The sequence below is a fragment of the Salvelinus fontinalis genome, chromosome 4, assembly GCF_029448725.1.
Source record: "Salvelinus fontinalis isolate EN_2023a chromosome 4, ASM2944872v1, whole genome shotgun sequence".
Classification (NCBI taxonomy): Eukaryota; Metazoa; Chordata; class Actinopteri; order Salmoniformes; family Salmonidae; genus Salvelinus; species Salvelinus fontinalis.
Window position 1 is genome coordinate 74,702,732 of NC_074668.1, and position 18,598 is coordinate 74,721,329.

At 42.5% G+C, this 18,598-nt stretch overlaps 2 protein-coding genes and 1 long non-coding RNA gene across 7 annotated transcripts; 2 read left to right on the forward strand and 1 right to left on the reverse strand.

Moving 5' to 3' along the window:
• Positions 1 to 369: 369 nt before the first annotated feature.
• Positions 370 to 4,706, reverse strand: LOC129854387 (uncharacterized). The gene is made up of 3 exons (XR_008759296.1): positions 4,560 to 4,706; positions 3,890 to 3,981; positions 370 to 2,245 (listed from the first exon to the last, which is right to left on the reverse strand). It is a non-coding gene; the product is annotated as an uncharacterized LOC129854387 (long non-coding RNA).
• LOC129854386 (serum amyloid A-5 protein-like) lies at positions 1,431 to 2,451 on the forward strand. Its single transcript, XM_055921362.1, has 3 exons — positions 1,431 to 1,518; positions 1,760 to 1,898; positions 2,105 to 2,451. The coding sequence occupies exons 1-3, from the start codon at positions 1,431 to 1,433 to the stop codon at positions 2,241 to 2,243; spliced, it is 366 nt and encodes a 121-aa protein (XP_055777337.1). The 3' UTR covers positions 2,244 to 2,451.
• A 122-nt stretch (positions 4,707 to 4,828) lies between the features above and the next one.
• Positions 4,829 to 18,030, forward strand: LOC129854385 (mitochondrial glutamate carrier 1-like). Of its 5 annotated transcripts, none has more exons than XM_055921356.1 (11): positions 4,829 to 4,908; positions 5,028 to 5,190; positions 5,392 to 5,517; positions 5,669 to 5,724; positions 5,878 to 5,968; positions 6,661 to 6,718; positions 7,344 to 7,404; positions 7,743 to 7,896; positions 7,990 to 8,144; positions 16,230 to 16,305; positions 17,506 to 18,030. In XM_055921356.1, exons 2-11 carry the CDS (start codon positions 5,171 to 5,173, stop codon positions 17,657 to 17,659), a joined length of 951 nt encoding a protein of 316 aa, XP_055777331.1. In that variant the 5' UTR covers positions 4,829 to 4,908; positions 5,028 to 5,170; the 3' UTR covers positions 17,660 to 18,030. The 5 variants fall into 5 exon arrangements, with proteins under 5 accessions (XP_055777331.1, XP_055777334.1, XP_055777335.1 ...); XM_055921359.1 differs by having other exon boundaries at positions 8,041 to 8,144; XM_055921360.1 differs by having other exon boundaries at positions 5,028 to 5,101.
• Positions 18,031 to 18,598: the final 568 nt, after the last annotated feature.

Consider the following 18,598-nt stretch of genomic DNA (forward strand, 5'->3'; position numbering starts at 1 on the left):
ATGTACTTTAGGGCTCAAAGTGTGGTCAATAGCAATAGATTTTGCAATATCAAATATCATAGATTTCGCTATATCATGATTAACTTCACCTGAGATGTGAAATGGGTAGCAACAGAGTTCAGCTTCACCAAGTGGAAATAAGTAGCCTCAGCAGTTGCACTCAGCATCTATGTGATGAGCCCTGAAATGCAGCGAGGAAAACATAAGCATCATGTATTGAATACCCGATCTGTGTATACATTTATGTGGAAGGTTCACCCGGTGAGCAATGATGTGTAGTTAACGGAGGTGAATTATGTTAAGTCAGGTTTACCTGACAATCACAATACTCAAATCTGAATGTGCAAGGCAGATAGGTGGTGGAATGGGTATAGTGTTACGTGGAAGTATTTATTCATGATGTATTAACAAACTAGATGTGGTAAGTCTCTCCATTACCACATGTAATCCATTCCTGGCAATGAAAAATACATGAGCTCATACTGTACATATAAATGAAAAGCAGACATTGTGACAGACTAGACCTCAAACAGATATACACCCATATTTCTAATCACAGTATTGGATGTCCCATCTCCCTCTCTCTTTCTCTGCTTTCTCTTGTTCCAATCAAAACCAATACATTTTGATTTGATTTGTAAACAAGAGTAATAGTGACCAGTAGTAGGATAAAAAGATAGATTCTAATGGTAATGGCAATCAATAATCAATGAACAGCAGCATAGGTGTGGGGGGGAGCAGTAATTGTGTAACCCGTAAGTTGTGGACATGCAAATTGCCTTTCATGTCTATGTCTATTAAATACCTGTATTCTACCCTACTATAGTAGTCTATAATGAAGCATATCATAAGGAATCATTCTCTCATATTAGGTGAGAGGCAAACTTTTGGAACCTCATCCATCATAACAATTACGACATTAAAAGCAGAAAAACAAACTGCATTGCCCCCATTAGTCTTATTAATGCAGACACATCACATTTTGATGCCTTGTTTTTTAAGCTGTAGGCCTAGTTACACAATTGAGGAGTATCCTCCTTATTGCCCAAGGCTTCAGAGCAGGTCCTCTAATTCATCTTGTCATGACCTGGAAATTTCTCATCTTGTGTTCCCGGACATACACTTCTGATCGTAATAGCTTGGGAGGACAAAGTTAGGGAATTCCAGCTTTTGGAAAAACAGAACTCCTCCCTGGTCTGAGTGGAATATAAGAACAAGCTGCAGACCACAAACCAACACGAAACACAAGGGAGTTCAAACTGCCTGACTGACTAACTAACTAAGGAGCTAGAAGGTAAGCAATAACTCTGTTATATGAGGCAGTCAGAATTTAAGTTGAATAAATTATCTGTAAATATGTTAGCAATTCATAAAGTAGCCTATGCTCTCTCTCACCCTCATGTTTCCTTCAGTTTGTCGCATCTGCAAGTATGAAGCTGCTTCTAGCTGGACTTGTTCTGACCCTTATTGTGGGGGCTCAAGCTCAGTGGTACCACTTCCCTGGTGAAGCTGTTCAAGGTCCGTTTATACACTTTAATCATTGTTTCTTCATTGTTGACAGAAATAGATACAGAAACCAATAGCAACAAATCTATCAAGAGGACAAATCTATCAAGAGGACAAATCATTCAAGAGCAACATGTACTGTATTTGAGGACTCCCTTAAAGTCATTGTTATTTCTTGAGGCTAGTGGTTTGAAAAGTTGTAAAGTTCCTTGAAAGTGTCAAACTCGTCATCTGTGTCATCCTGACCCTGCAGGTGCTAAAGACATGTGGCGTGCATATGACGACATGAAGGACGCCAACTGGAAAAACTCAGACAAGTACTTTCACGCTCGGGGCAACTATGATGCTGCCAGGAGAGGACCAGGGGGCAGGTGGGCAGCAACAGTCATCAGGTGGGTGATTCTCAAATATCTGTGAGATGCTTATAATGTGGTTCAGTTGGTCATCAAATTATCTCATAAAAACTTTCTCCTTTCTCTAATTAGTTCTTTATGCCACTTTTTGTAAAAATTAAAAAAAAGTGGTCAGAAAGACAATTTTACCATTATTGGTTTACTGTGGTTGGCGAGTTACTTATGTAATATTTCTCCTCTCTCAGTGATGGCCGGGAGATGGTTCAGGGTTCCAGTGGTCGAGGACACGAGGACTCAGCCGCTGACCAGGAGGCTAACCGCTGGGGACGTAATGGAGGGGACCCCAACCGCTACAGACCCAATGGACTCCCAAGGAAATACTGAACCTAAAAAAAAGGAGGTTACTAGCCAAACTGAAGGACCACATTCCAAACAAACATATTGCACTTAATTACTGCTTTTGGTAAAAATGTCATATTCTCAAAAATGATTTTGCCCAAATGTTCTGCTAATAGACAGGTACATGGTACTGAAACTTAGTATACAATATATTTCAAAAGTGTTGCAAAAATAAAGTGATTACACAACTAGAGACCGAATGTCTTTCTGTATTCAGTATGATATGACTGGTTGGAAAGAAATGTTGAAATCCTGAAATGTACACTCAAATGATCTGGTGTTGACATTTTCCCAGCCTCCAACTGGCAACCGGTCAGCCCTTTACAACTAGAAAGAGGGACTTTGGACAGTGGGGTAGCCGTACATAGTACATGTTCTTCATACGATAGACATAGAAGAAGCTGAGAAAAACATAGGAGACATAGAAGAAGCTGAGAAAAACATAGGAGACAAGAGGCTAAGATTAATGCAGATGACGAGGTGATGTGAACTTTGAGGGTGCAACAACAATTCTTTGCCTCTACCCATCCCTAAGCTCCCTCTCTCCAACACAACACACACCGTGTCCTCCCCTTCTCACTTACAACCAATAGATGCTGGTTTAATTGACCACCGATCCACCAGGGCAATTTGTTGAGTGTAACGATATAGCAGGGAATCCTGTTATTAGTGGTGCAGGGGAAGTAAGGAGGCCTGCAGGTACCATATAGGCTTGAACAGCTGGTCCAGGAGGATAAAAAGTCGTAGGTCAGTTCATGACAAATTACAATTATAATATTGGTATCTGCCACGTCCATTTCAGTATATTTGTTAATCATTGAGTGTCATTGATGAAATCTTTGTGAAAATAGAGACATGCTCTGGAACAAAGCTGGTGCCAGGCTATCCTTGTTGTGACATCACAAGAGAAGCATGGGGAGAGAGGGCAAAGGGTAGAGGATGGATGCCCCTGCTGTTAATCAATGGAACATGACAATTTGAATTGAGTTTCAATTCAACATACTATGCAACTCTATTGAGACCGGAGGTTAGATGAGTAGGCTATGTATAAGTTAACACAGATAGATAATATGCATACAATTAGCATACAGCTAGGCTTTTGAACATAACCACTCATTATTACAGAATGCAGAATTACAGGCGTACTGTAAAATATGCACAGACATACAATGTTTTGATGAGCCTGACCACACCTCCACACAAGCAACCAATGAGAGTATGGTCCAAAGTACTGTACCAGCTTCTTTGGAACAGACTTTGAACAGAGTGAGTGAGTGAGTGAGTGAGTGAGTGAGTGAGTGAGTGAGTGAGTGAGTGAGTGAGTGAGTGAGTGAGTGAGTGAGTGAGTGAGTGAGTGAGTGAGTGAGTGTGAGAGAGAGAGAGAGAGAGAGAGAGAGAGAGAGAGAGAGAGAGAGAGAGAGAGAGAGAGAGAGAGAGAGAGAGACAGAGAGACGAGCTAAGAAATTGTAACACAGAGGAATTGTAACTCAGGTATATGGTTTTCCTAGATTTTCTCTTTTTTGTCACTCTTAAGTTGAAAATATGTACTTTAGGGCTCAAAGTGAGGTCAATAGTAATAGATTTTGCAATATCAAATATCATAGATTTTGCTATATCATGATTAACTTCACCTGAGATGTGAAATGGGTAGCAACAGGGTTCAGCTTCACCAAGTGGAAATAAGTAGCCTCAGCAGTTGCACTCAGCATCTATGTGATGAGCCCTGAAATGCAGCGAGGAAAACATAAGCATCATGTATTGAATACCTGATCTGTGTATACATTTATGTGGAAGGTTCACCCGGTGAGCAATGATGTGTAGCTAACGTGGGTGAATTATGTTAAGTCAGGTTTACCTAACAATCATAACACTTAAATCTGAATGTGCAAGGCAGATAGGTGGTGGAATGGGTATAGTGTTACGTGAAAGTATTTATTCATGATGTATTAACAAACTAGAAGTGGTAAGTCTCTCCATTACCACATGTAACCCATTCCTGGCAATGAAAAATACATGAGCTCATACTGTACATATAAATGAAAAGCAGACATTGAGTAGACAGACCACTCCTGTGCCTTCTCTTAGGTACTATTCTACGACCAAGGTCCACACACACACACACACACACACACACACACACACACACACACACACACACACACACACACACACACACACACACACACACACACACACACACACACAGCACAGCACAGCACAGCACAGCACAACACAACACAGTAGATCCTTTTATAAAGACAACAAAGCGAAATATTCGGTCAAAGATATATTGTTACAAACCTGCAAAAAGAGAAGGAGTGCTGTGAGCTTCACAGACTAGACTTCAAAGAGATATACACCCATATTTCTAATCCCAGTATTGGATGTCCCATCTCCCTCTCTCTTTCTCTGCTTTCTCTTGTTCCATTCAAATACAATACACACACACAAATCAGGAGAGATTTGGGAGGAGTAGGAGTAGAGGAAATAGAAGAGTTGGGGATAGAATTAGGGTTGAGGGAGGAGTGGAGGGGAAGGATTGATGTGATTGGTCCAGAAGGAGGGTGGCTGTACAATCATATTCTTCTGAAAGCATGGCTCAATGAATGAACACTCTTCATTTCAGGTAGCCAGCCAACACAACATTGAGGTAAATGCTACTATGCCCAGGGATAAGCCAAGTATGTTCCATGCACAGATGTTTCTCAAAGCTTTAACTGAGTGTCTGACTACTGTTCTGATATGGATTTGTACTCTGTTCTTTTCCAGTTCTCCTCCACAGCTGGCCAATTACTTGACTGACTGACTGAAACTGACGGTTGAACATTGGCTGGTCGACTGAGGTATTCTCCATCTATCGTCCACTAATCCATTGTTTTCCTTGCTGATCACGTTTACAGATATACAGACAGATGGCTGACAAGCAGATCAGGTAAGTGCGGATAAGGATATTGATGGAAACAGAAGAATCTGAGAGGATTTTATCACATGTTTTAATTGATGTTCTAGTTTGAGTCTTGAACTAATTCCTCCACCATTTTCCCGCTCTCTCGTTCTTGTTTTTTTTGTTATTGATTGGTCATTGTCACCTTTTTGATCCCGTCTCACCCTTCTCTCTTTCTCTCCCTCTCAGTTTACCTGCCAAATTGATCAATGGGGGAATTGCTGGACTGATTGGTGTGACATGTGTATTTCCTATTGACCTAGCCAAGACCCGTCTCCAGAACCAGCAAAATGGTTCCCGTCTCTACACCAGCATGTATGTACAATGCTGGTCAACACACTCTTTTAACCAGTCAAAAAATGTAAACAAAATCTAAAACGAACTTGCAGTTTGCTTGTAGTATCTGCTTACCTCTGGTTGATTCTCTGAGGTCTTTGCACAGTAATCCTTTGTGTTCACTACACAGGTCAGATTGCCTTATCAAGACCATCCAATCAGAGGGGTACTTTGGCATGTACAGAGGTAGAACAAAATTATGTGTGTGTGTGTGCTTGTGCGTATGTGTGTGTGTGTGCGTGCGTGCATGTGTGTGTTCATGCGTGCGTGTGTGTGCACACAGGTTTGAGCATGTTCTTTGTTTATGACTCTGTGTCTCTATATTTCTTTGACCATTAGGTGCTGCTGTGAACCTGACTCTGGTCACTCCAGAGAAGGCCATCAAACTAGCTGCCAATGACTTCTTTAGACAGCACCTGTCCAAGGATGGGTGAGTAGTGCTCAGAGACCTCTTTCAAACACCTGTCTGTCAAATACAATCCTACACCAGTCGTAACTGACTGGTACACCAACCTCTTGCCCACTCTGATCTCTTTGAATAGATGTACTTGAAAGATGTAGTGTATACTATATCAGCTTTAACTAACTTCTTGTTTGGATTTGATATACATATCACAAATAGGATTTTAATAATATCTTCACTATGTGCTGGGATCTAGTGGTAATACGTTAGAAGTATAAATATTTTGTAAACATACAGCATGGTTGATAGGACCAATCCCACAGGCCCCTGCAACATTATCCGCATGACATACCTGGGCTATCTTTAGCGTCCCTCAACATTTCCATGGGGACCAACAACATGGCTGATAAATTATTGAGTGACCTGCGCTAGTGAACTGGTGAATTATTAACAAGTTTCTAAGACTGTGTGAATCCGTGTGTGTGTGTCTGTGTGTGTATGTGTTTGTTTATGTATGTTTGTTTATGTGTATCACTAATGGTATGTTTATTATTTTATGCATGTTTATGGTCATGTCCTATGTGTATAGAAACAGAGAGTTTTATGTTGTATGCATTTTGTTTAATGTATGTAAATCACTTGAGATAGCACCAGACCATCCAGAGAAATTAGCAAAGTCATTGAACCAAAATGATTATGACATTTGTTCTCTCTCTCAGTCAGAAGCTCACCCTGCTGAGGGAGATGCTGGCGGGTTGTGGTGCTGGTACATGTCAGGTAAGATCAGTTTGGGTATCAGCCTCAGACAGCTTTCTACTACCATCTTGTGGCTCAACAGTAATTATGCACAATAGTTGTGTGTCTGCCTGGGTATTTGAACTCTTCTGAAACACAGTCACACTGTCTCTCCATCTCTTTGTCTCTCCACCTCTATGTCTCTCCATCTCTCTGTCTCTCTGTCTCGCCATCTCTATGTCTCTCCATCTCTCTGTCTCTCCATCTCTCTGTCTCTCTGTCTCGCCATCTCTATGTCTCTCCATCTCTCTGCCTCTCCATCTCTCTGTCTCTCCATCTCTCTGTCTCTCTGTCTCGCCATCTCTATGTCTCTCCATCTCTCTGCCTCTCCATCTCCATGTCTCTCCATCTCTCTGTCTCTTTGTCTCTCCATCTCTCTGTCTCTCCATCTCTCTGCCTCTCCATCTCTCTGTCTCTCCATCTCTGTGTCTCCATCTCTTTATCTCTCTGTCTCTCTGTCTCTCCATCTCTGTCTCTCCATCTCTCTGTCTCTCCATCTCCGTCTCTCCATCTCTGTCTCTCCATCTCTCTGTCTCTCCATCTCTCTGTCTCTCCATCTCTGTGTCTCCATCTCTTTGTCTCTCCATTTCTCCATCTCTTGGTGCAGGTCATCATCACCACTCCCATGGAGATGCTAAAGATCCAGTTACAGGATGCAGGGCGGATAGGTGAGAAATGGGTAGAAGAAGGAGAGAGGAGGTTGTATGTTCCCTTGTTCCCAGTCAGGGTTTCATGACTAACCAGTGTCTTGTCAGCCAAACAAACACAAACAGATCACAGAGATCTGATCAGTTAGAACCAGTAACAGCCAGCATTGTTATTATATCAATGCACAATAGTTATTTTATTGCTTGACCACATTTGTGACTCTTCCTTGTGTTCCTGTGACTCCTCAAATGTATTTTTGTTTGTCAACTTCTCCTGGTGCATTCCTGCTTCTCTGTCCCTGATTGATGATGTCACACTGATGATACTGATGATGTTGTGTGTGTTATGACACATGTAGAGGCTCAGAGGAAGCTGATGTCCCAGGCTGCAGTTGGGGCCCCTGGGGGCCCAGTGGAGTTGAGGTCCCATACAGCAATGCAGCTCACCCGGGAGCTGCTGAGGAGCCAGGGCATTGCAGGGCTCTACAAGGGCCTGGGGGCCACACTCCTGAGGTACATCTGCACGAAGACACAATGGAAACCTAACAAGAACACACACAAATTAAGATGATTCACATTTGATGGCCCATTCCTCTGTTCTCTTAGGGACGTGCCATTCTCCATAATCTACTTCCCCCTGTTTGCCAATCTGAACAGGCTTGGTGGCCGTGGAGCTGATGGCCCCGCTCCCTTTTATGTGTCCTTTGCATCAGGCTGCATCGCTGGCAGTACAGCTGCTGTGGCAGTTAATCCTGTGGATGGTAAGGACAGTCGTGTGTGTGTATACAGGTATGAGTGTGTATACAGTTGTGTGGTTTTTCCGTGCTTCGGCAAGACAGAACAGCTGCCTCCGGTAAGACAAGGGGTGGAGGTCTATGTCTCTTTGTCAATAACAGCTGGTGCGCAAAATCATAATATTAAGGAAGTCTCAAGGTTTTGCTCACCTGAGGTAGAGTATCTCATGATAAGCTGTAGACCCCACAATTTACCAAGAGAGTTTTCATCTATATTTTTCGTAGCTGTCTATTTACCACTACAAACCGATGCTGGCACTAAGACCACACTCAATGAGCTGTATAAAGCCATAAGCAAACAAGAAAATGCTCATCCAGAGGCGGTGCTCCTAGTGACCGGGGACTTTAATGCAGAGAAACTAAAATCCGTTTTTACCTGTTACATGTGCAAAAAGAGGGGGGAAAACTCTAGACTACCTTTACTCCAAACACAAAGACGCATACAAAGTTCTCCCTCACCCTCCATTTTGCAAATCAGACTATAATTCTATCCTCCTGATTCCTGCTTACAAGCAAAAACTAAAGGAGGAAGTACCAGTGACTCGCTCAATACAGAGGTGGTCAGATGACGCAGATGCTAACCTGTCTGGCTCTGGTGTTCCGCTAGCGGAACTCCTCCCACATTCCACTGAAAAGGCAGAGCGCGAAATTCAAAATATATTTTTTTGAAATATTTAACTTTCACACATTAACAAGTCCAATACGGCAAATGAAAGATACACATCTTGTGAATCCAGTCAACATGTCCGATTTTTAAAATGTTTTACAGCGAAAACACCACATATATTTATGTTAGCTCACCACCAAATACAAAAAAGGACAGACATTTTTCACAGCACAGGTAGCATGCACAAAGCCAACCTAACTAACCAAGAACCAACCAAACTAACCAAGAAACAACTTCATCAGATGACAGTCTTATAACATGTTATACAATAAATCTATGTTTTGTTCGAAAAATGTGCATATTTGAGGTATAAATCAGTTTTACATTGCAGCTACAATCACAGCTACCGTCAGAAATAGAACCAAAGCAGCCAGAGTAATTACAGACACCAACGTCAAATACCTGAATACTCATCATAAAACATTTCTGAAAAATTGATGGTGTACAGCAAATTAAAGACAAACATCTTGTGAATCCAGCCAATATTTCCTATTTTTTAAGTGTTTTACAGCGAAAACACAATATAGCATTATATTAGCTTACTACAATAGCCTACCACACTACCGCATTCATTCATCAAGGCACGTTAGCGATAGCAATAGGCACGTTAGTGATAGCGAATAAACCAGCAAGATATATAATTTTTGACTAACCTTGATAAGCTTCATCAGATGACAGTCCTATAACATCAGGTTATACCTACACTTATGTTTTGTTCGGAAATGTGCATATTTAGAGGGGCGGAGCTAGCATGTTGGAGTGAACGGCGGTGTGTGAGAGGCTCCTGCAACTTTTTTGCGAAATAATCTAACTTAACCTACTTTATGATACTTTTTACAACAAACGTTTCTTTCTAATACAACATTGTAACTTTCTGTGTAAAAATGCCGAGTAATAAGCGACCAAAGGACAATAAATCCACATCGGAGGCCTACTCCACACCAAACAACGAGACAGACATGGCGGAAGGCACAGGCAACAACGTGACACTTAAAGAACTTACCCAGGCTTTGTGAGAACTATGTGTTGCTTTAGCTGAGGATCTTAAGGCTACTATTGCTGAACTGGACACCAAAATCGAGAGCACCATTCGAACGACCGCTTCGCAGGGCCAGAGTATTGTGGACCTTGAGAGGGCTTCTGAATTCAACGCTGGTAGGATCGACAAGTTAGAGAAGCTATGGGTACACTGCAGGGTAGTGTGCAGAGGCTTTCTGTGAAAGTGGTCGACCTGGAGGGCCGTTCCAGACGTAATAACCTTCGCGTTGTTGGTCTGGCAGAGGGGGTAGAGGCGGGCTCTCGCCCCACCGACTTCTTCGCCAAGCTATTGAAGGATGCAATGGGATCGGATGTTTTGGCTTCGGACCCCCAGCTGGACCGTGCACATCGCGCCCTTGTCCCAGTGCCTGGACCGGGCCAACGTCCTCGCCCAGTAATCATCTGTTGTCACAGTTTCAAGACCAAGGATCTTATCCTGCGCGAGGCCCGAATGAGGGGCAACCTGTTACATAAAGGGCACCCCTTCCGTGTCTATGATGATTATGCGCCCGATGTGGCAAAGCACCGCGGCGGCTACAGAGATGTCATGACCAAACTCTACAAACTCCATCTTCGCCCAGCCTTGCTCTTCCCTGCAAGACTAAGAATTACCCCGCCTTCCGGTGAGAAGATTTGGCTCTCCTCGGTTTTGGACGCAGAGAAGTTTATCCGGGAACATACGCCAATCCCCCGTACAGGTTAGAGTGCCTTGTCATTGTGTGTTAGGGTCTGCTCATGGAATCGAATCCATACTATACCATAACGGGTGAAACCGTATTGAATGTTCTCAACAAGGGCTACCGAACATGTAAGATGCTGTGGAGGGCGGTCTGAGCTCTCAGTTAAAGTCACTTTCATTCTGGCTGTGTTCAGAGCGATGCCTATTTGGGATGCCTTCCAGGTTTGATCATTGACACTTTCGGATGAATATACTTATATTCCCCCATTTTTTGTTTTGTTTCGTTATTTATTTTTCAATTCTTACATTTATTGTTATTACAATACCATTTATTTATTGCTTGCAGGGGACTGGGGGTGATGGTTGGGAAGGGGCAGACACAGACACCCGGATAGCAAGTTGATGTTTTGTGCCGTTCTGCCTTTGTTTTAGCCGAGGGCCGCTCTCCCGATTAGATCCCCACCAGCCCTCTGTAGTGTCTGTGTAGGTGTGCGTACATATAATTATTATTTGTACTTTATAATTATTTTCTCTTAGCATTTTACTATTATGTATGTGTATATTTTAAATTAGTGTAGATTATTACTCTGGGGCATGAATGTTTCTGTATGTATGTGTAAGTATGTGTATATATGCATATGTATATATGTATGGGTGTGTGTGTGTATATGTATATGTTTTTTTAAATATATACTTTTATATGTATTTTTTGGGGATGTGTGTGTGTGTATGTATGTGTGTGTATGTGTGTATGTATATGTGTTTGTATGTATGTGTGTATGTATGTGTATGTATGTATGTATGTGTGTGTGTATATGTATGTATATATGTATGTATATATATGTATGTATGTATATATATGTATATATATATCTATATATATATAACCTTTTTATTTATTTCTTTTCTGACTGGGGGGTACGTTTAAGTTAGAAAAATTCTTGTTTCCGATCTAACCCACAATATGTAAATGTACGGCTGTCTAAGTCGGTTGCGGATGGTTCATGTTTAGACCGGCATTGCTTAGCAATATAATCTTGTGATGCTATATCTTGCTTATCTCAGGGATTGACCCAAGATGACGCTTAAGTGCGCAATACGTTTAAGTTGCAACTTATTCTCTTTAGGTTTATTAGATGCTAATTGAACACTTTATTCGCGGGAGCCTCCTCAGTTCATATGTTAGTAGAAGTTCTAGGATAGTGAGAGGTGAACGTATAGTTGGGATTTTATTTTTGTTTCACCTCTTGTTCGAGGTCGCGCCGTGCTTTTTTGGCATCGGCCAGACAATGTGTTTATTTATTTTTTTCTATTTTTTTTCTCTCCTATTTGTGTATGCCTGTTAAAGGTGGGTTGATCGGGGGGGGGTAAATAGTGGGGAAAGTAGGGGAACAGGGTGGGAAGTAAAGGTGTTAGCAGGGGGGGGGGGCTGGTTGGATACTGCTCGGGTGTAGCTGCTACATATGCTGATCGTGATGGTTTGGTGCGCTTTCTTACCTTTTTATTGAGTTACATGTTATGCAGACCACCATAGGAACTACAACTGAGAGGGGGGCGGGGCTCACATTCACTTCCTGGAATGTCAAGGGTTTAAACGAACCAATTAAGAGAGGCAAGGTCCTAGCCCACTTGAAAGCACTCTCGTCTGATATTATATTTTTGCAATAAACCCATCTGAAAAATAATTCTCATAGCAGACTTAAATGTAGGTGGGTGGGGCAAGTGTATCACTCTAACTTCTCTGCCAAAACGAGAGGCACAGAGATTCTGGTACGGAAAGGAATTCCCTTTCTACATAAAACCACTATTGTGGATAAAGAAGGTCGTTATGTGATCGTAATAGGAGAGATCCACTCTACTTCTGTAACTCTACTAAATATCTATGGGCCAAACATTGATATCCCCTCTTTTTTCAAAAGAGTCCTTGCCCTGATTCCAGATATCTCCCATACTAACCTGGTCATTGGAGGGGACCTTAACTGTGTGCTAGACCAATATTTGGACAGATCCTCTACCCGGCGAACCCCCACCTCCTATTCAAGTGAATTCTTGAATACCTACATAAAGAATTCTAACTTATTTGATATATGGAGGATCACTAACCCTACGGGTAGGGAATACTCCTTTTACTCTCATGTTCACAATGTTTATACTCGAATTGACTACTTTTTGGTTGATGCTAAACTACTCCCCTATACCTATAATGTGAAGTATCATGATATTATAATCTCGGACCACAGTCCACTCACCTTCTCCCTGAGATTGGGTGACATCGTACCAAACGAGAGGGTCTGGAGGTTAAATCCTCAGCTCCTCACAGAACCAACATTCTGTGAACATCTATATATTTTTCTGACACTTTTTCTGACACACATATTCTGACCAAATAACTATTCATAAACATAACAAAAAAATACATGTTGTATAGGAAATGATAGATACACTAGTTCTTAATGCAATCGGCGTGTTAGAATTCTAAAAATAGCTTCATTACGATATGCAGTTTACATTATGGCGAGAGCGTGCCCAAAACCTGGCCGCCAACTACTAGTTAACATGTATGACAGATATATGAAATAACATCATAAAATGGGTCCTACTTTTGCTGATCTTCCATCAGAATGTTGTACAAGGGGTCCTTTGTCCAGAACAATCGTTGTTTGGTTTTTAGAACGGCCTTTTTCCCTCTCGATTTAGCAAGCACACTTGCCAAGTGGCGCGAACTCTCCATCGTCAACAAACTCAGAGAACGGAACACGGCAAAACTCCCGAAAAAATTTCAGTAATCTGATTAAACTATATTGAAAAAACATACTTTACGATGATATTGTCACATGTATCAAATAAAATCAAAGCCGGAGATATTAGTCGTCCATAACGACAGCTTTTCAAAAGGCAAATCCAGGTCCCTTCACGCGTTCTCCAGAAAACAGGAAACTGGTGACACGTCTTGCCGAGAGCTATTATTCGACCCCAGATCAAGTTACACACTCCGGCCTCCCGGGTGGCGCAGTTAGCACTGCGATGCAGTGCCCTAGACCACTGCGCCACCCGGGAGGCCGGAGTGTGTAACTTGATCTGGGGTCGAATAATAGCTCTCGGCAAGACGTGTCACCAATTTCCTGTTTTCTGGAGAGCGCGTGAAGGGACCTGGATTTGATTTATTTTAAAAATAAAATAAAAAAAAATAAAAAAAAGTTACACACTCCATTTCTTCTCTCACTGCCTGTCGACATCTAGTGGAAGACGTATGAAGTGCATCTAAACTAATAAATATCAAGGACTTTAATAGTCAGGTCCTAGAACAGTGCATCGATTTCAGATTTTCCACTTCCTGTCAGGAAGTTTGCTGCAAAAGGAGTTCTGTTTTACTCACAGATATAATTCAAACGGTTTTAGAAACTAGGGAGTGTTTTCTATCCAATAGTAATAATAATATGCATATTGTACGAGCAAGAATTGAGTACGAGGCCGTTTAAATTGGGCACGATTTTCCCCCAAAGTGAAAACAGCGCCCTCTGTCCTCAACAGGCTAAGCTACAGGACTATTTTGCTAGCAAAGACTGTTACATGTTCCGAGACTCATCCGATTTCATTGAGGAATATTACGTACATACCCCAACCAGAAGACATGGATTGCAGGCAACATCTGCACTAAGCTAAAAGGTAGAGCTGCCGCTTTCAAGGAGCGAGACTCTAACCCGGACGCTAATAAGAAATCCTGCTATGCCCTCAGACGAACCATCAAACAGGCAATGTGTTAATACAGTACTAAGATTGAGTCCTATTACACCGGCTCCAACGCTCGTTGGATGTGGCAAGGCTTGCATACTATTACGGACTACAAAGGGGAGCTGACCAGTGACACAAGCCTACCAGATGAACTAAATGACTTCTATGCGTGCTTCAAGGCAAGCAACACTGAAGCATGGATGAGAGCACCAACTGTTCCAGATGACAGTATGATCACACTTGCCGCAGTCGATGTGACTAAGACCTTTAAAAAAAAATGTTTACCCCCTTTTCGATCTTGTCTCATCGGTGCAACTCCCCACATGGCTTGGGAGGCGAAGGTCGAGTCATGTATCCTTCAAAACATGACCCACCAAACTGTGCTTCTTAACACCCACCCACTTAACCCGGAAACCATCCGCACCAATGTGTTGGAGGAAACATTGCCAATTGTGCGCCGCCCTATGGGACTCCCGATCATGGCCAGTTCTGATACAGCCCGGGATTGAACATGAGTCCGTAGTGACGACTCTAGCACTGCGATGCAGTGCCTTAGACCACTGTGCCACTCGGGAGGCCCATGAGTAATATCTTTAAACAGGTAAACATTCACAAGGCCGCAGGGCCAGATGGTTACCAGGACGTGTACTCCGAGCATGCGCTGACCTACTGGCAAGTGCCTTCACTGACATTTTAAAACTGTCCCTGGCCGAGTCTGTAATACCTACATGTTTCAAGTAGACCACCATAGTCCCTGTGCCAAAGAACACCAAGGTAACCTGCCTAAATGACTACCAACCCATAGCACTCACGTCTGTAGCCATGAAGTGCTTTGAAAGGCTGGTCATGGCTCACATCAACACCATCAGCTCAGAAACCCTAGATCCACTACAATTTGCATACCGCCCCAACATATCCACAGATGACGCAATCTCTACTGCACTCAACACTGCCCTTTCCATCCTGTACAAAATGAACAATTACGTGAGAATGCTGTTCATTGACTACAGCTCAGCGTTCAACACCATAGTGACCTCAAAGCTCATCACTAAGCTAAGGACCCTGGGACTAAACACCTCCCTCTGTAACTGGATCCTGGACTTCCTCACTGGCCGCCCCTAGGTGGTAAGGGTAGGCAACAACACATTCGCCACGCTGATCCTTAACACGGGGCACATACTTAGTCCCCTCCTGTACTCCCTGCTCACCCATGACTGTGTGGCCACGCACGACTCTAACACAATCATTAAGTTTGCAGACGACACAGCGGTGGTAGGCCTGATCACCGTCAACAATGAGACAGCCTATAGGGAGGAGGTCAGAGACCTGAAAGTGTGTTGCCAGAGCAACAACCTCTCCCTCAATGTGATTAAGACAAAGGAGATGATTGTGGACTACACGAAAAGGAGGGCCGAGCATGTCCCCATTCACATCGACAGGGCTGTACTGGAGCAGGCTGAGAGCTTCAAGTTCCATAGTGTCCACATCACCAACACACTATCATGGTCCAAACACACCAAGACAGTCGTGAAGAGGGCAGGACAATGCCTATTCCCCCAAAGATTTGGCATGGGTCCTCAGATTTTCAAAAAGTTCTACGGCTGCACCATCGAGAGCATCTTGACTGGTTACATCACTGCCTGGTATTGCAACTACTCGGCCTCCGATCGCAAGGGGCTACAAAGGGTAGTACGTATGGCCCAGTACATCACTGGGGCCAAGCTTCCTGTCATCCAGGAGCTATATACCAGTCAGTGTCATAGAAAGGCCCTAACTCTTATTTTTCTTACAACTGCATTGTTGGTTAAGGGCTTGTAAGTAAGCATTTCATGGTAAGGTCTACCTGTTGTATTCAGCGCATGTGACAAATAAAATGTGATTTGATTATGCCTGCCATGTGCCCTGTAAGCCAATTGATACAGTATGTGTATTACAGTGATTAAGACCAGAATTCAGACCATGACACGGGGAAGTCAGGAGGACACCTACGGCGGAGTGACAGACTGCATCAGGTAACCTCTCCTTCTCACTCTAACTCTTCCACTGCTTCCCTCCTGGTTTTGACAGGCCCTTTCTGATCAATTATATCCATATTATCTGATGGTAGAACATTACAACATCTACTGGTACTATGAAATAAACGGAGAAGGCATTTTAGGCTAGAATATACAGTACCAGAATATACAGTACCAGTCAAAGGTTTCGACACACCTACTCATTCAAGGTTTTTTCTTAAATTTTACTATTTTAATAGTAATAATGGTGAAGACATCAAAACTATGAAATAACACCTATTGTCACACCCTGATCTGTTTCACCTGTCTTTGTGATTGTCTCCACCCCCTCCAGGTGTCACCCATCTTCCCCATTATCCCCTGTGTATTTATACCTGTGTTCTCTGTGTGTTTGTTGCCAGTTCGTTTTGTTTCGTCAAGCCTACCAGCGTTTTTCTTGCAGAGCCTGTCTTTCGATTGTTCCTGTTTCCTAGTTTTCCCGGTGTTGACCATTCTGCCTGCTCTGACCCTGAGCCTGCCTGCCGTCCTGTACCTTTGCCCCACCTTTCTGGATTACTGACCTTTGCCTGACCTGAGCCTGCCTGCCATCCTTTACCTTTGCCCCACCTATCTGGATTACTGACCTCTGCCTGCCCTTGACCTGCCCCTGTTCGAATTAATAAACTGTTGTTACTTCGACGTTGCCTGCATCTGGGTCTTACCTGAAACGTGATACCTATTGAATCTTGTAATAAACAAAAAAGTGTTAAACAAATTAAAATATATTTTATATATTAGATTCTTCAAAGTAGCCACCCTTTGCCTGACCTCAACCCAATTGAGATGGTTTGGGATGAGTTGGACTGCAGAGTGAAGGAAAAGCAACCAACAAGTGCACAGTATATGTGGGAACTCCTTCAAAAAAGCATTCCAGGTGAAGCTGGTTGAGAGAATGCCAAGCGTGTGCAAAGCTTTAATAAAGGCAAAGGGTCGCTATTTTGAAGAATCTCAAATATAAAATCTATTTTCATTTGTTTAACACTTTTCTGGATACTACATGATTACATGTGTTATTTAATAGTTTTGATGTCTTCACTATTATTTTACAATTAAGAAAATAGTAAAAAATAAAGAAAAACCCTTGAATGAGTAGGTGTATCCAAACTTTTGACTGGTACTGTAGATACACCACTATATCACGACCCTCTTGTTTAACAGGAAGATTCTGCGCCAAGAGGGTCCCTCTGCTTTCCTGAAGGGGGCGTACTGCCGTGCTCTGGTCATTGCTCCCCTCTTTGGCATCGCACAGGTGGTCTACTTCCTGGGAGTGGGAGAGTTCCTTCTCAGATTCCTGCCTCAACAGAACAACTAGTCTTGCACTCTCATACACAGCCCACATTGGAGCCAGGTAATCTGTCACTTTCCTCTCAGACACAGCCAACATTAGCCTAAGCCCTAAGGAGTTAGTCAGAGAGAGACAGAACGGTGTGTGTGTTCTAGACCAAAGTTTGTCCTTTGCACCTGTTGAGGGTGTTCTGATAGGTCATCATTTATTATATCCCCTACCTGAGACGAATTACTGTAAATATTTAAATTTAGGTCTGATTTATAACTATATGATAATAATTCAAGATAATTTCAAGTGTACTTTTAGTTGTGCTTTATCAAGGTTTAGTCATGGAATTCTCTTTATTGTTTGTACTAAGATAATGCTACCATAATATATAAATCTGTCAAACATGACTGTATTGTAATATCTTCTTTCTGTATTGATGCTATGTTTTCTTGTGGTTTTGTGGCTGTTTTGCACAGCTTCTGTACCTCTTTCCAAATGGTGTTTCCCTCTTCATCCATAAAGAAGCTTTAGAATTGCATTCTTCTTCCAAGAATGTACTGAGTATTTCATCACAGTGATACTAAGATCTGATCTGAGGTGTATTCACTATTCAGGATTACCAAAGATAACATAAGATGTTGGCAGATGTTGGAAACGATGTACTCAAGCTGTGGGCTTTGAAAGAGTCAACATTGCCTGCAGAAGACGTCGCTGGTTGGTGGCATTGGTGATTACACACCAAACACAATTAGTTGCCCAGCCACCATGTTGGCACCATTTTGTAACTAGATGTCAGTTCAGGGACCTGCCTGAATTTGTCCGATAGAAACTCTCTCTTTCGTGGGCAAAATGTTTTCCGTTTGAAGTAAACGGTTTCTGTTAGAAAACATTTTGCAACAGACAAAACGTTTTGCAACAGAATCTGCATAATGAATACACCCCAGGGTTCTGAGAGTGGCCCTTCACTCAGCCAGA

What these genes read in the sequence shown, in the direction of transcription:
- LOC129854385 (XM_055921356.1), top strand. Translation starts at nt 5,171, where the DNA reads ATGGCTGACAAGCAGATCAG. An exon ending in GTACTTTGGCATGTACAGAG is followed by an intron (nt 5,725 to 5,877) that starts GTAGAACAAAAT and finishes TTTGACCATTAG; the next exon opens with GTGCTGCTGTGAACCTGACT. An exon ending in CTGGGGGCCACACTCCTGAG is followed by an intron (nt 7,897 to 7,989) that starts GTACATCTGCAC and finishes CTGTTCTCTTAG; the next exon opens with GGACGTGCCATTCTCCATAA.
- LOC129854386 (XM_055921362.1), top strand. Translation starts at nt 1,431, where the DNA reads ATGAAGCTGCTTCTAGCTGGACTTGTTCTGACCCTTATTGTGGGGGCT. An exon ending in CCCTGGTGAAGCTGTTCAAG is followed by an intron (nt 1,519 to 1,759) that starts GTCCGTTTATAC and finishes CTGACCCTGCAG; the next exon opens with GTGCTAAAGACATGTGGCGT. An exon ending in TGGGCAGCAACAGTCATCAG is followed by an intron (nt 1,899 to 2,104) that starts GTGGGTGATTCT and finishes CTCCTCTCTCAG; the next exon opens with TGATGGCCGGGAGATGGTTC.